General features: G+C 39.5%; 1 protein-coding gene across 5 annotated transcripts in view; it reads left to right on the forward strand.

Annotated features, from left to right (window-relative positions):
* The window catches only part of TBL1X (transducin beta like 1 X-linked), a 191,162-nt gene extending 176,579 nt beyond the window's left edge, over window positions 1–14,583 (forward strand). For all 5 annotated transcript variants that reach the window (XM_062488009.1, XM_062488013.1, XM_062488012.1 and 2 more), the window contains 6 exons: window positions 3,299–3,420; window positions 4,891–4,965; window positions 6,891–7,018; window positions 8,173–8,338; window positions 9,086–9,187; window positions 10,281–14,583. In XM_062488009.1, coding sequence (XP_062343993.1) covers window positions 3,299–3,420; window positions 4,891–4,965; window positions 6,891–7,018; window positions 8,173–8,338; window positions 9,086–9,187; window positions 10,281–10,307 — 620 coding nt within the window. In that variant the 3' untranslated portion in view covers window positions 10,308–14,583. The remainder of the gene's footprint in view (window positions 1–3,298; window positions 3,421–4,890; window positions 4,966–6,890; window positions 7,019–8,172; window positions 8,339–9,085; window positions 9,188–10,280) is intronic.
* The last annotated feature ends 957 nt before the right edge of the window (window positions 14,584–15,540 follow it).

The raw sequence follows: 15,540 nt of genomic DNA on the forward strand, positions 1-15,540 counted from the left end.
TGCACACAGAGTGATTTAGTTAATGAGACTCTTAATCCTCTGATCTCTAACTAGTAATCTAAATAGCTGTGGATTCAGAACTTGGTTGCCCCTTCGGAGTCATGTTCACTGACATGTAAGCTGTCTTAGCAGTGATGTGCATCAAGGGCAAATCACCCCATCCCCTTTTTAGCAAGTTGGAAACTCAGCTGTATCTACCAATGCAATTTGTCCATGTTAGAAAGTTTTTTTTTTCAATTCTTACTACACATGCTGTTTTTATTTGGAACATGAGACAACTGTGGTGTACATGTGGATAAGCTCATCTTTTTAATTTTTTTATTTCACTGTTTCATATATGTTTTCATAGGGAAGTAAACCAGTTATTAAGGAAATGCCATTAAGGAAATTTTTGATAGGAAAAAGCATTTATCCTACAAAACCTTAAAATCAGCCAGACTTTCTACTCACTTTGTTCTCACAATACCAAAGCCACAAAGACCTCACCTTGTCCTCTCTGCATCACCAAACTAACAGCAAATTAGGACAAACTAACAGCAAATTCCTTTCCATATCTGGAACCCGAAAACCTTGTCTACTCTAGGATTAAAGGTGGCATTTTAACAAGTAAAAGTCTAGTCTAGGCAGGGTACACTTCCTTTAACAAATACTTCTTTGAAGTGTGGAGGTAGTTGGCCTGGGAGTAACATAAGGTTTTTTTATTCTTCACTTCTTTACAACTGGTTTAGTTTGTAAACCACATGGACAAAACTGTCATCCTAAAATACATAAGGAAAAGTCCTTTGTCTGGGTGTTGATGGTCTCCATGTCACTGGTGTTCCCATGTAATGTTAAAGGGTTTGTGGTCAAAATAGTACTATGCAGATAAGTGGCTTCTGGGGTTTCATTATTTTTTGCAAAGCTATGATTCATCATAGGGCATTTGATCAAAATGCATATTCACAAAACTTACTTTTTTAAAAAGGAGCTAAATAATCCAATTTTGACATCAGCTGAGAGATACAGACTTTGATACAGTCTATACTTGCAGGAACAAGTTGTTAAATTGCCACCCAAAGTGGTGTTTGTATGGCCAGTTTTAACCATCTAGTTGTGTAGTGATAGGACAAGGGGTGAATGGATTCAAACTGAAAGACAGAAGAAGGTTTAGATTAGATATCAGGAAGAAATTCTTTACTGTGAGGATGGTGAGATGCTGGACCAGGCTCCCCAGAAAAGCCCAGGTTGGATGGAGCTCTGAGCAATCTGGTCTTGTAAAAGGTGTCCCTGCCCATGGCAGGGAGGCTGGAACTAGATCTTCTTTAAGGTCCCTTCCAGCCTAACCCCTTCTGTGATTCTGTGATCTAAGTGCTCTGAATCACATTTAAATTTGTTCTAAAAAAGCCTAAATTAACAGATAATTATTGTGGCATTTTTGTTTCGGGTTTTTTTTTTAATTTTAGCTGCGTTTTAAGGGATTTTTTGCTGCTTTTATTATATATTATGATATTCTAATTCTTTTATGCAGTTGGCTGGTATCCTGTGGTTTTGGAAATACTTGGCAGTTTGATTATTTGCATCAAGAACCATATTTGGTTGATTTTTCCAAACCTTTTAATGTAGTTACTTAACCAGTAAACGTATTATTGAGTACACCAATAACTAAATCAGTATTAATTATCAGCACTTTATGATTCAAATTATGCTGCAATGTAAATCCATAGCTTTAGGTGCCAATAGCTCTCTGAAAATTAGTTTTTGACTCATAGATATCGTGCTAGATAGCCCTGAAGGCATATTACTATTAATGATGATATTTTTTTTGTTTGCTTTGAAATAGTAAAACAAAGTTTGCAGCATAAAAAGAAAGACAAACAAGCAGTTAAAGAATGACCTCTTATTGTTTCCTGATCCTCATTCATGTTCATTGGAAAATTCAAAAGTAGTCTGCCTTCCTCACATGAATTTCATTTATATTTCTGCAAGGTAGTAATTCCTTACCTGTCATACGGAATTATTGAGCTTTTACATTAATACTGAGAAAAAAACTTGTCTGTGAAACAATGTCAGCCTTTCATTCTCAATTTAGAGAGCTACCTGATGATTCAGAAGGTGATACAGATCTATTTTGTTTTGCAGTTCATAAAAATCATAATAGGAAACGTGTAAATGTAACAGGCTTGTCAGAACAGATATCTTTTAACCTCTCTGTTACTGAAGTATCTTTCTAAACACATTTGAGTAAGGAATTTCTTGGTTTCATTATAATGATAAATTTGCATGGTATCTATGCCAGGAAGAGATTCAACTTTGTTTCCTGTGTGCTGGTCTCATTCTAGTATACTTGCTTCTCACAAGAGTGTGCTGAGAATGAAGATTTCTATATTTTAGCAAGTCTTATGTCATCCTCTGGAGGGCAGCTAAACTCTATTCTGGGGGAAAAAGCCCAAGCAGCAGTCATAGAAATACGAGCAAGCTGTTTGTCAGAAGCTCCCTCCTGCTTCTGCTTGCAGTCTGCAGTGGCATGCTGCAAGAGTTGTTTGGGGGATTTTTTACCCATTCGTTTTGCAAAGTGTGTGTGTGTGTGTGTGTGTGTGTGTGTGTGTGTGTGTGTGTGTGTTGCACACAGTCACTACTTAATGTGCTCACGTGCTCTCTGTATGCAGTTTTGTTAATTCAGTGCTAATTAATGCCAAACCCTCTACAGAAACTCTTCCTCTCATTTCAGATGAGGCTAATCAATGCACCTGCCTAAAACTAGTCCCCAAGCTTATTCAACTGAATTTTAGTATTATTAATCCATGTCCCTGCACAGAGTGATAGGTATCAAAGGTTGCATAAAGCTGTAGTGCAAAGGGATACAGCCACCTGCTCCTCCACCTTCCCATGTGTTGTGTCTGGCATTCACAGGAGCATGCTTGTCTAACCCAGATGAAATTATCCACATTTTTCTGGGTTAGTTTTCTTTCAGTTTCTTCACTGAACTGGCTTACAGAGGGGTGAATGCTACACATAATTCATGGTACGTGTAGCTGGGAGCAGAGTGGGTGGAGGTAGTGTTTTGCCCCCTTTTATGTCAGTTACCCTAAAGATTCACATAAGTAGATGCCATGCAAAGTATCCAGATTATCCACTGGAATAAAAAAATTAATTTGTGCCCTTCAGACAGTCCCTATCAGCCCTATAACTGGCAGCGGATGGCAGACAAAGAACTAGCCTGTGGTTGTTTTATCCAGATAGGTGATGGGAAGAAAATTATTTGGGATAGCTGTTTCTTTGTCATGATCCCTGATATTCCTTCTGTTGTTTGTATTCACAGCTCCTGCTCTGGATGTAGACTGGCAGAACAACACTACTTTTGCCTCCTGCAGTACTGACATGTGCATCCATGTATGCAGACTTGGCTGTGATCGTCCTGTTAAAACCTTTCAAGGACACACAGTAAGTTTAAGAAATCAAAATGCTAGTGATAAAGTCACAGCAACATGTCACAATGATTGCAGATGTGTTTGCAGGGTATGTTCTAGCAGCAAAGATGTTACACCCCATTGTTTCCCTAAACGTATATTCCTTGGGAATGAGTAGATTCACTGCCTGTGAGAAGGCATAAAATGATCTAAATCACCATAGGAGGCAGCACCTCCAGCTTAAACTGTGACAGTGTTTCTGTGTAGCATGAGCTACAGACTAAAGGCACATTCATAAATAAAATTCTGTTTTCCGCTGGCTTAATTTTCTTTACTAAATGAGAGCTATGAATAAGGAGAGAACAGTTAACCTCCAGCCATTGTTCAGTTTTAGAATCAATTTAATCTAATAAGATATATTAAAGATATAATTCCCCACTCTTTTCTTGGTGGTATTTAATGACTGTCAAAGGTTATTTTTTCTAGGTTTCATTTGTGAGAAAAACTGGGATGATTTACTAACCCATAATTTAAATGTTAGCTTCCAGAACTTGCTATCTTTTCATTGAGGAAAAACTATAAGCATTTGGAGACCTTTGTCTTAGTCTGTGGTTAAAATGATATTTCATGACAGGTTGTACATTCCTGACAATAGACTGGTGCTTTTTATGATTATATGAAATGTACCATTTTGTACATGATCCAAATTTTCACTTCAAATTTGTCTATACTTGCTTTTAATTATTATTGGAACATGTCAAATGTATAAAGCATAATTTAAATATTTTCCAGGATCGTTTTCACTGACACCCTGGACCAATTTATATTTCTAAGAAAACGGTCTTTCCCTTTTTATAAAATGCTTCTTTTCTCTTTACCTATAGCCATGAAGGAGCATGGTGAACTTGCTCATTACCAAGGGGATGCACTAGGCTTAGTTAATTACAAAGTGCTAGAAGTACTGATAGAGAAACCATCCTTAAACTGTTTAATATTCCATCATGGAATTCATTTACACATAAATCTCTCTTTAGAGAGACCAGCATTATTGTAGAGCTACAATATGAAGAATTATCAAGTCCACAAAACTTTACACCCCACCAATATCTGTATTTTCTGTTGAAAACTTGTATCACCAAGTCTACAGAACATTAATGAAAGAAATGCCCCAGTTGTAAAAAAACCCCTAATGCTGTATCATCAGTCTATCTGGGTTTATTTAAATCCTAGGATATGACAAAAGCATAGGAGCAACTTTGTGCCAGAACACCCATCAGGAGATTGTTTGTGTGTATTGTTCACAAGCACAGAATGGTTCCACTCCGAAATGCCACTTAAGTAGGGTACTGGGGAGGCAGTACTGCTTTTGTTCACCCCTAAAAGCACCAGCTCTTAACTTGTGGGTGAACTTGTTCCACGCATAAACCTTGAGTGCCCTCTGCTGAGTGCCCAGTACAATGCAGTAACTGGAATATTTGCTTAATAAAAGCACTCTTGATTTCAGAACGAGGTGAATGCAATCAAATGGGACCCATCTGGCATGCTACTAGCATCTTGCTCCGATGACATGACATTAAAGGTAAAACCATTTCCATTCCTGTTGTTCAAAAAGTAAGGACAAAAAATAATGTCTCTTTTTCAGTCCTCTCCAGAATGATGTTACTGTATCACTTCAAATTCTGCATGAACAGTAGTTTCCATTTTGTCCCATATTTCTGGAAGCAAATCTGAAAGATTGAAGACAGGGAAGCAAACACTGGGGAAATTGAGGTGTCTTATCCAAATACGTGTTATATGACTGATATGCCATTGTCACAAAAACATCATAATTTAAAGTATAGGTAATACAGAACTTCAGCAGCCCAAAAGCCTTTCTCATTTTTCTTTTCCAGCCACATCACATGAAGGCTGGCTGTGTAGGAGTAGCTGTATGTTTTTATAGCAAAGCCCTCCTGCTGGATTGTTGATTTATGCTGGTTCCTTGAAGAAAGCAAATATCTCAGGAAGGATTTGGTTTTGTGGATAGAATTGTACCAGTAATAGTTTCCTTGCAGTATGGTTATGTTAATTAGGACTCAGATATCTTTGCACTGGTGATTGACACTGCTGATTGATACTGCTGAAGCTTGGGATGTTTCTAGCATGAAACTGAGCAGCAGAATTTGCAGATGAGAACAAAGTGAATGTCAGTGTTATGAATATTTCCTCTTCATAGATAGACTGACTTCTGCTCTGTCTTTGACACATACCCACTGAGGTTTTCATCATTCTGAATTCCAGATGTGTTATTGCAGGCTAGTGACTGAGCTGGAAATTTACAGAAGACAGGGACAAAAGGGAGCACCTTGCCTGTCATGCTGCCACAAAGCAGTATTGCATAACTGTTCTTGCTGTGCTTAAACATCCTGACCCAGTGGTAGCACATCTTTTTGGTGCCCATTTCCATGCTGTGTTTTAAAAAACACCATGGTTCAGTGTTGTTCAAATTCTTGTCCACTGAATTTGGCACAAGAGCTAGTGGCTGTGCCTTCCCTCACCTGTATATAAAAGCCTTCAGTAATGGAGACAGCAAATGCTCCAACTTAAGGCAATTATTCTTCTTCCTTTTGCTTTGTAAATCAGTCCTCTCCTACTTTTTTCTTCTCTATTTTTGGAATTCACAAGCTTTTCCTATAACTTCTTGGAATATGCTGCCTGTCAGCCGTAGAACATGGCTGAGTTTGGGTAGCATTTCCAAAACAGTCTTAGGTACACTGATGGGAATTCAGCACAAGAGCACATCATTCTCATGGTGCAGACTTACAACAACTGAGTTAAATCATTACTACATTTTTGGTATCTCTCTGAAACCGGCTGACTAAATTTGAGTTTATTTTCCCTGCAGTAAATTCCTTCATTTTACTTTCTCAGTTAGCAGAAGAAAAGAGGTACAAAATCACCTGTCATCTCTATTGAGCATATTCTTCATCTTACACTGAAGTATTTGGCCATGTAACACTTCAGAAACAGCTGACTTTCTTCCATCTTCTGTACTGCTAAAAAGATGAGGGAGACAAATGGAGTTCAGGAGGAAAAGGAAAAATTTACTAGCATAAGAGAAAATTGCTGTGTTCTAAGCAGTTACTGCAATTCTCATGCTTTAAAATTATTGCAGTTGCAATGTGTAAATAAAATTCAGGTTAGACTTCTTCAAATAGATAAACTTCTGTGTGAAAATAGTTACAGGCTCTTGGAAGTATAGCACTTCTTTAGTTCTTACCTTATTCTTTAGTTCTTATCTTATTATCTATTGAATAAATACTATTAAATGTGTAACTCTTTCCCCTGTTGGAGTTATTTTATTGTGTGTGCCAAATTGCTGCATTAATAAATTGTATTTATGTGTATTCAGGCGAGTTGAGATCTCAAATAAGTAAACGGTAAGAATAGCATAGAATTGAAGTAATTCAGCTGAGAAGAGATTAATAAGGTTGCCATTTCCCCCCTTCATTATTTCTGACTCAGATATGGAGTATGAAGCAAGATACCTGTGTACATGATCTTCAGGCTCACAGCAAAGAGATTTACACTATCAAATGGAGCCCTACAGGACCAGGCACCAGCAACCCAAACTCCAACATCATGTTAGCAAGGTAAAAATTTCACCTCTTTTTCTTGCCTGCCAAGAAGAAGGATCATCTTTCTGACATGTAACCCTACTGTCACTTTGCCATCAGTCTTCCTGCAGACAGTTCCAGTAAAAAGTGTCTGTGTGTGTAACTCAGGGGGATGGATACAAAGGGAAAGGATTAGTATTTGAAAAAAAGAGAGGGAACAAAGAAAATTGAATCATGTGGTGTTTAACTTTTCAGCTGCCTTGATAAAATGGTTGTAAATTTGGCATTGCAGTTTCACATTCAGCATCGAGCTAGGAGTGAAAATCTTGAGGCAGGGGCTCTCGAGATTCAGGCAGCTGGAGTAGCTTCTAACTGGGGTCATGCAACTCACTTGGAGAGTTAGAGAAAATTTTTGTAGCTTAATTCCTAGCTAAAAGAGAAAAGCTTGGATAGTCTTTGAAATGCTACTTGAAAATCTGTGCAAAATTCTTCCTTGAGCTTAGGAAGTACATTTATTTGTAGAGTGCCAGTTGATGGTAGTACTATGGGTTTATCAGATCAACTCATGGCATGTGCAGTGTGGGGAGAAGTTGTACTGAAACTGGTTTATTTTACTCCTTAGTCTGGGAGTGGACATGGGAGAATTTCACTTTCCTGGAGTTACTCTTTTAATATTATTTTTAATGCAAATTATTTCCTTTGCCTTTCTTCAAGCCCACAGTTTGGGATTTCAATGGAACGTAGCAAAAAGCATCACTGAAACAAAGTGGAAAGAACCACAATTTAGAGAATTATAAAATGCTAATTCTTCAGACAGGGTGAATCCATTAGGAGTAAGATCTCTCTGGACCCATTTATCCCATTAATTGCAATATATATTTGACCTTCCCAAATACGAGGAAGTAGAATCTCACAAGTGGGGAGCTTGGTCTTCTTAGGGCTACATAGAGCACACCTAGATAGGCCCTAAGGGTCCTCATACAAGAATTCAGATCTATAGCTGTAGCTCCTAAGTTCAAAAACATACAGGCTGTGGTACATTTTAGCTTTTGTGTTTGCAACATTATGTCTTGCTTATCCAAGGGGAAAAAAAACTGTGTTATTTATTCTCTTATAACATTTACAGTATGACAGTGCAAATTGATTAACACCCAAATTATTACATTCTCATGTTTGAATGCTTCTTGCAGTGCTTCGTTTGATTCCACGGTTCGGCTGTGGGACGTTGACCGAGGAGTCTGCATCCACACGTTAACAAAGCATCAAGAGCCTGTCTACAGTGTAGCTTTTAGTCCTGATGGAAAATATCTAGCCAGCGGGTCCTTTGACAAATGTGTCCATATATGGAATACTCAGGTACTGTTTTGCCTCATGTGAAGCACATCTGGTTTAGATGAGACATTAATAGCAAAAGCTTAAATGGAAAGTGTGTGTACCGAGGCTGTACATGACCTGCCTGCCAGGGTGAACCTGATTGTGTTGGCTGGCACAAATCCATGGCAGTTGAGTCACTCAGGTGCAGTGAGGTGACTTCCCAGAACAGTCTGCTCAGTCTGCATTGTTTGCTAAAACAAGTAGCATGCCTGAAAATAGGTACATTGTTTGGGTCATCAGCTTTGTGCAGCAAAGGTGTGGATTAGAAATAAGGGATATTTTTATTTAGTTACATACTGAGTTGAGATGTGAATCTGATGCCCTGGCTTAGATTTTGTGAAGAGGAGATATAGATACAAAGATGTACTGGCAGGGGACTGGTGATATTCTGGAGAAAAGTGAGATGTCATAGTTCCATAGGTGTAATTCTGGATGCTGGTTCCTCACAACCCGAATTAGCAACAAACTTTAGAGAAGAACACATCAACCTAACTCCCCAGGCCTTTACTGTTACAGAGTTGAAAAAAACAGATGTCTTCAGAGTCCTACTGTTTCTGGAGGAGCCTGCTGCTCTTCATTACAGAGTTTCCTAACTAGTTTCCATCACGATACAGAGGTGGCCATAGCTGGGTGATCTGAACAGCTCCCCATTTTAATATAGTGCCACATGACTGAGAAAAAGAGGAGGAACTTCTGAATCCAATATCTGCATGCTGTTTTGCTTTGTAGAGTGGAACTCTAGTACATAGCTACAGAGGCACCGGGGGCATCTTTGAAGTCTGCTGGAATGCTAGAGGAGACAAAGTGGGAGCAAGTGCATCAGACGGATCGGTAAGGATCAGCAAGCATTGCAAAGGTTGGGTGGAGATTTCTTTCTTGGGGAGCATCAACAAAAAATGGGATGCTGTATTTGCCTCCTGGGGACAGAGCCGAAGGCAGAGGCAGGTCAAGACACAAACATGTGGTTCTGTGTAGTGTATTAAAAATGCTCCTGCTTTGAAAGGTTTTGAATACTAGGAGGTGGTGGTCCTGTCAGAAATGCAGGATGCTTGTGGAATAGGTGAATACTGCTGAAGATGAAAATGACTTTTAAATACATATTTGACAAGAACATCAGTACTGTTGTTTCTATCATTATCTGTCAGTTTCAATGAAGAGCAGGTCACAGCAGTCAACTCTGTTACAAATAATTATCCTGGGGCTTTCAGAGTTTGATTCCACAAAAGATTATTCCTATTGCCTTGAATAGGAATAGCTAAAGGAAGAAATTTTCAGCATGATACCCAAAGATTTTGGCATGTGGTAAAGGGGAAATATTGCCGTGGAGATACTGATTATTCCTTGCTATTTTTTGCTGTTAAAGTTACTTAAAAAAAAAAATTCAATTGTAGCATGATCAGCTTGTACAGGACACACCAGGCTGGCTGGCATAACTACTTTGGAGCAGTATTTTTCAGCTGATTTTAACAAAGGGGATACCTATGACATGATTCAGTTATTTGACCTTAGTCGTGCCATCTCAGACAGTGCCATGCCTGGCTCCCAGCAGCTGCTCCAGATGGGCACATGTCCACTGTCATGCCTGCCAAGCTTGCATGTGTTTTGGATATATTTCAGAAGTGGAGGTGGACGTGATATTTAGGCAACCGAATAGATCCCATAGTCTGACAGGATGTGCCACCAAAATATTTGTAAACCAGTGAAAGCCCAGCTAAATAGTAAATGTGTGGGTTTTGCTTGGGCTTTCTGCCATGCCAGTTTTTTCCTTTACTTGTGTGCCTGTAAACCAGTGCTTGAGAGAGGCTGATTTGAAGCTGGGGAGTGTAACATCCAGCTGGCTGGTCCACCTGGGTACAGGGTGCATGAATGGGATTTCCACATCACCTTCACAAATGGTTCTTAACACGGGGTCTTCTCTCTGCAGGTTTGTGTTCTAGATCTTCGGAAGTAAAAATGAAATGTTTTATAAGAAATTTCAAATGGACCAGCAGTGAATGTGTGGGGAGAAGCACTCTTCAAAACTATTCTTAACAGCTCCAGAACTGTACAAACTTGAACAAAGTTAGAGTGTACCATGAAACCGACTCTCCCTGGCCACAGGTGACTTGCATTTTGTCCGTAACCTTCATCAAGGAGTAAAAACGCAGTCACTTCAGAGGGGGAGGGAATGGTTTCCACCTGGAATATTCAGCCTTGGAAGCATGAAGCCACCAGCTAGGCATTGCACTGTTTGGTTTGCATCTGAGAACTTGCTCTGATGGCTGGGGAAAAAAAAGCTGTGCCAAAAAATTTTAAAAAAGGAAAAAAAAAAAGAGAGGGAAAAAAAAGAAAAATGCTGTGATAAACCAAAAGGGAAAAAAAAATCCTCCTCCATGCGGTGTTGTATTTTTTCCTTCCAATTTGGACACTACAGTTGCTCTCCCAAAGGACGTTCAAAGACCAGTTTGTACTGATGAATTGCTCAACTTTGTAATCACAACACTTTCTATTTTCTAGACTACTTTTTTTGTTCAGTGGTTTTTCTATCAGCTGGAATATTACAGCCTGGAGGATCCCAGGCTTAGGATGAAACTTATGTTTTCCTTTTATTTCTCCCTTCCACTCCCAACTTTTCCTTACTTCTTTTTCTCCTCTTTCTTTTTGCCCCCAGTTTTTTTTTTTCTTTTCCCTGTATGCCTATAGTAGATGCAGCCAGGTGGACATGACAATGAAAATTTTTGACAGACTGCTTCTCCTCTCCTCTGTATCTTCCTTTTCCTTTCTTTCTCTCCATTTAAAAGAAAAAAAAATCCTCCATGCTTCAGATCTTAGCGTCTCAAGGGCACTTTCAGCAAATTGTGTAATAAGTGCTTTATATAAGAATGCAGTGCTGGGGAAGATTTTTACAGGAGAAAGATGATTTTAACAGAAAGAACCCAGTGTATTTTTGGAAAAAAATATTTTTTATGTTAAACAGTTTTAAAAGCCTAAAATGGCCACAAAATGTAGACCAGTTGTGTAATTCAAGCAAAAAGAATGACACAAAGGCCAGGGAACATGAAAGGTGCAGTATCCTTTTTCTCTCCTCTCTCAGAAAGTCCTGTAAGAAAAAATGGTGTTTGATATAAGAAATACCAGTCCTTTACTAAAGTCCTTTTCCAGCAGCCAGCCATTTACATAGTCTCATTCCATTTTTTATGGCTGTTTGATAATGTAAACTTACTCAAAGAGATTCAGAAGCCTGAGACTATAAATATACCATTCAGTTTCTCTAGTCTATTTTTTGTTTGTTTTCAGTAACCAGGAGAAAATGCTTGTGTATCTTCTTTCCTCTAGAGATAGTTCAGATTTTGACAGAATATGGGTTTGGCTGCCTGTGGCCTTGCTGAGCAGTGTTGTCTTCCAGTATTCATTATTTCAGTCAGTCAGTGGGGTTTTGCCACTGACTTAATGAGACCAGGTGAACTGAAATAGATTGACTGCATCTGTCACTGCTGAAGAATGGACTCTCGCCAAGCTCCTTTCCATCCATGGACCACACACACCAAGAAGAAAGCTTGGCCATTGCAGCAGGTGGTGCTGCTGTCACCGTGTGTGTGCTGCATCCTGCAGGGAAAGCTCTGGGTCTGCATTTGGAGGCTCACTGTCTGCCCATACAGGTTAGCCTTGAGGGTGTCCTCGGTGTGATGCTCAGAAGACAAAGAATTCATTGATGACATCATCTGTAAGTTCTATCTCAATGTGTAAACCACAGTAAAGTTGTGGGGAGTGAAATGATCAGAACAAGGATGGAGAGTTCCAAAGCACCACCTATACATGTTGGACAAGATTTCCTTACTGCAGCTGTGACACCTGCACAGATGCCATCTGAAAGACTGCATTACTCTAATTGAGGAAATGACGAGTGCAAAGAAGGACACATAGGCAGAGTTTACTGGAAGTGCTGTAAACTATAAGGCAGCCTTGGGGTGGTGTCAGACATGACTTAGATACTCAGAACTGGCTGAGTCACACAGGTGTCTTCTCTACAGCCAAGGCTAGGATCTGTAGGAGAGAGTAAACAGGCCACACACCTTTTAACAGATGTAGAACCTTGCTGCCCAAAGTTGCTGTAACACAGCATCTTCCCCTTGGTTTGACCACAGCTGCTGAAGGTTGATTTGATCTGAGCAAATCCAGATCCCTTGGGCTGAACTGGTGGTGTGAGACCTGCTGAGCTCCAGGGCATCATCGTGGAATTTGAACACCATCTTTTCTCTGGAGTTTTCTTCTCTGTATGCTTGTATCTGTAGGGATTCTCAGTCCTTCTAGTGAAACTAGACACTGCCAGCTTCAGCTGCATTTCTTAAAGATACACCTTTGGAAAGGAGAAAAGAATGGAAAGAAGTAAATGCTAAAAGCGTTAGTCCTGAGGTGAAAACAGTTATGTGGGATTTTGGTTGCTAGTGATAGTTAGGCTTGTTTGCAATTTATCTCAAGTCATTTGATGCCAGGCAGTATCGAGGATTATTTTTGGTATTAAATGGTTTTATGTTGATTTTAGGTTTTTGCACCGAGAGCATGGCTGTAGATCACTATGTGGCAGTTTTGCACTCTCTTCTAATAACCACATGCTCCCGCTAATTTAAAGTCACTACTTTTTAATAAAAGAGGATTTGCTCAAAGAGTCTTGAACTTAAATACAAAGGCATAATGTGGTTTTATGAAGCACGGTTTGGACAATGATTTTATTGCAGTCATTGCATGTAAATGGTTAAATTCCTACACTGCTTTTTGGTGGCATTTCTGAGAATAACAAGCAGAAGTTGCTGGTCTGTGGGAGGGCAGCACTGATGGGGCTCAGGCCTTGCCTCTGTCCCTTGAATGACACCAGAATAGGCCAGACCTCAGGATTTGAAGAGATTAATTTGCTCAGTGCTGCGTGACTGGCTGGCTCCACAGCCCATGTTTTATAGTTGTTCCCAGGATAGCTACTGTAGATATTAGGGCAGTGCCCATGATGCCTGCTCCTTTTATCCATTATTTTAATTTGTCAGAACACCACTTTGCTTGCCTACAGGGAGGTAAGAAGCTCATGTGTGGGAGAGGCTGCTGCTCCAGAAAGTTTTCTATATGGACCATCAGAGTTAGAAGCAGTGTATGTGAAGAGCTAAGAAAATTCACTTTTCTTACCTTCCACAAAATCCTAAATACTGGAAACTCCTGGAAGATGCTGTAGTAGATAGTTTTCAGCTGAAATGAGAGCAGCTGTTAAGGAAGGCAGGAGGTGTAGTTGCAAAGTTATCTCAACCTAGGAACGTGGTTTCTTCAGGACATGGACAGTGTGGAGAGAGGCTTTTCCAGGCTGAAGTTCAAGGTGGATGTCTCAGCCTAGACCTGCAGCACTGTGCTCCTGGGAGCTCTCCCTCCCCTCCAGCAGCAGCGCATTCCCCAGCTGGCAGAGCCTCTCTGTGACTCCCCTGCAATAGAACTGCACGAAGCAACAGCCCAGGGGACTTCATACGATTTTTTCCTAGAATTTTATTTATAGTTCTTTGTAACAGAAGAGAAATGGAAAAACCTAAATGACCAAACAGGATTGTGAAACTATCCAGAGACTTGCTGGATTTTTATTATTGCTGGCTGTCTGGAATTGGCCTGGAAGTGAAAACAAACCAGTTTCTGAAAAACCACTATGCTCTGTGGGTTAGAAGGATACTGAATCTTTTATGTAGAAAACACTGGGTCCCTTATGGGGCAATAAAGGGCCTGACTTACAGGGTTATACACACATTAACCCCATGATGCATCTTAGAAATTTCCTTTTAATTTGTTTTAAAAAAAAAAAAAGAAAAAAATAGCTAATTTTAGAGCCAAGTGAAGTGCACTTTGTCAAATGTAAGGGTCTGCTTTGTTTTTGGGTTTCTTTTTCTTTTTCCCTTTTTAATTCTTCCTCCTATTTTTTCCTCTTACTGCCTTTTTAAAAGATGTGGTTCTTTGTCAATTGCAGAAATGTTCTTTCAGCCACTCACTGAAAATTCTGAATTCTGGCTTCTGCAGTTTTTATTGTCTGTGTCAGACTTGCAGCCAGACTTGGTTCTCATTTAAGCATTTCCCAGGTTCTGTTGAAACAACATCAACCCTTATTTTGTTTCTCCCCCACCCACACTTTCTTCAAATTCACCTTGTGTATTGTAGCTCATTTGTTTTACGGAGAGAATCAACAGATCATATTCAGTGTCTTGAATAAATTGCTATATTTTGATATTAGAGAATTCTGTGCGTGTTGTTCCTTATTATTTTCTGGCTGTTTTGCACTCTGCACATAAGACCTGGGGTTGAGTGATTAAAATTGTGATGTGGTGTCACATTGTGGTGTCACAACTTAAGTTGTAATGTGGTGTCACTGGCCTGTGGGTGTTTAAAGGCCACTCACTTTTAAACATTGGGTGTTTAAAAACCTTGACTAGGGTTTCAGAGGATTCTGTAATATACAAGGCATGGATGCTTTAGCTGCTAATTTCCTCTATCACAGATTACCACAAACACCACACAATTCACCATTAGGTAGTACACCTACCATAAAGAAAGAAAAAAATATATGTGTGTATATATATACATATATGTATATATATATATAGCTATTACAGAGTAGTGTCTGCAGCAATGGTATAGCAACAATCAGTGATACAACAACAATAAATTCATAGCAACAATCAAATACAGCAGCACCCCACAGTAGTAGCAATTGAGTGTGTGTATATATATATATATATATATATATATATATATATATATTACAGGTTACAACTAAGTTGTTACTACTGAAGCAAACTTGGCAGGAATACAACAGCAGATACACTTAGGATAGCTTAACTGTGTGTATAGGTTAGACACCAAGCTGTAGTTCTCCGAAGGGGCCCAGCCATCCTAGAGACAGGAGGATCAAACAGGCCTTGGGCTGAGTGAGGGAACAGGAGAACAGCAGGCAGGATCTCCCTTCAGTTACAATCCATGTTATAGAGTTTGGAGTCAGCAAGGCTTCCCAGCAATGGTCCAAGGTCTGGCAGACCTGTGTAGGAAAGGGGCAGGGATGTTCAGTGCAGGAAGAGAGAGAGAAGCTGGTTTGGATAGAAAATCATTTCTCTATCATAGAGACATAAGAGGGTACAAGGTACCACCACCACTTCAAGCAGACAGTGGATACAGGTAATTTCTGTTTTTCA

Source organism: Cinclus cinclus, chromosome 2 (genome assembly GCF_963662255.1).
Source record: "Cinclus cinclus chromosome 2, bCinCin1.1, whole genome shotgun sequence".
NCBI lineage: Eukaryota > Metazoa > Chordata > Aves > Passeriformes > Cinclidae > Cinclus > Cinclus cinclus.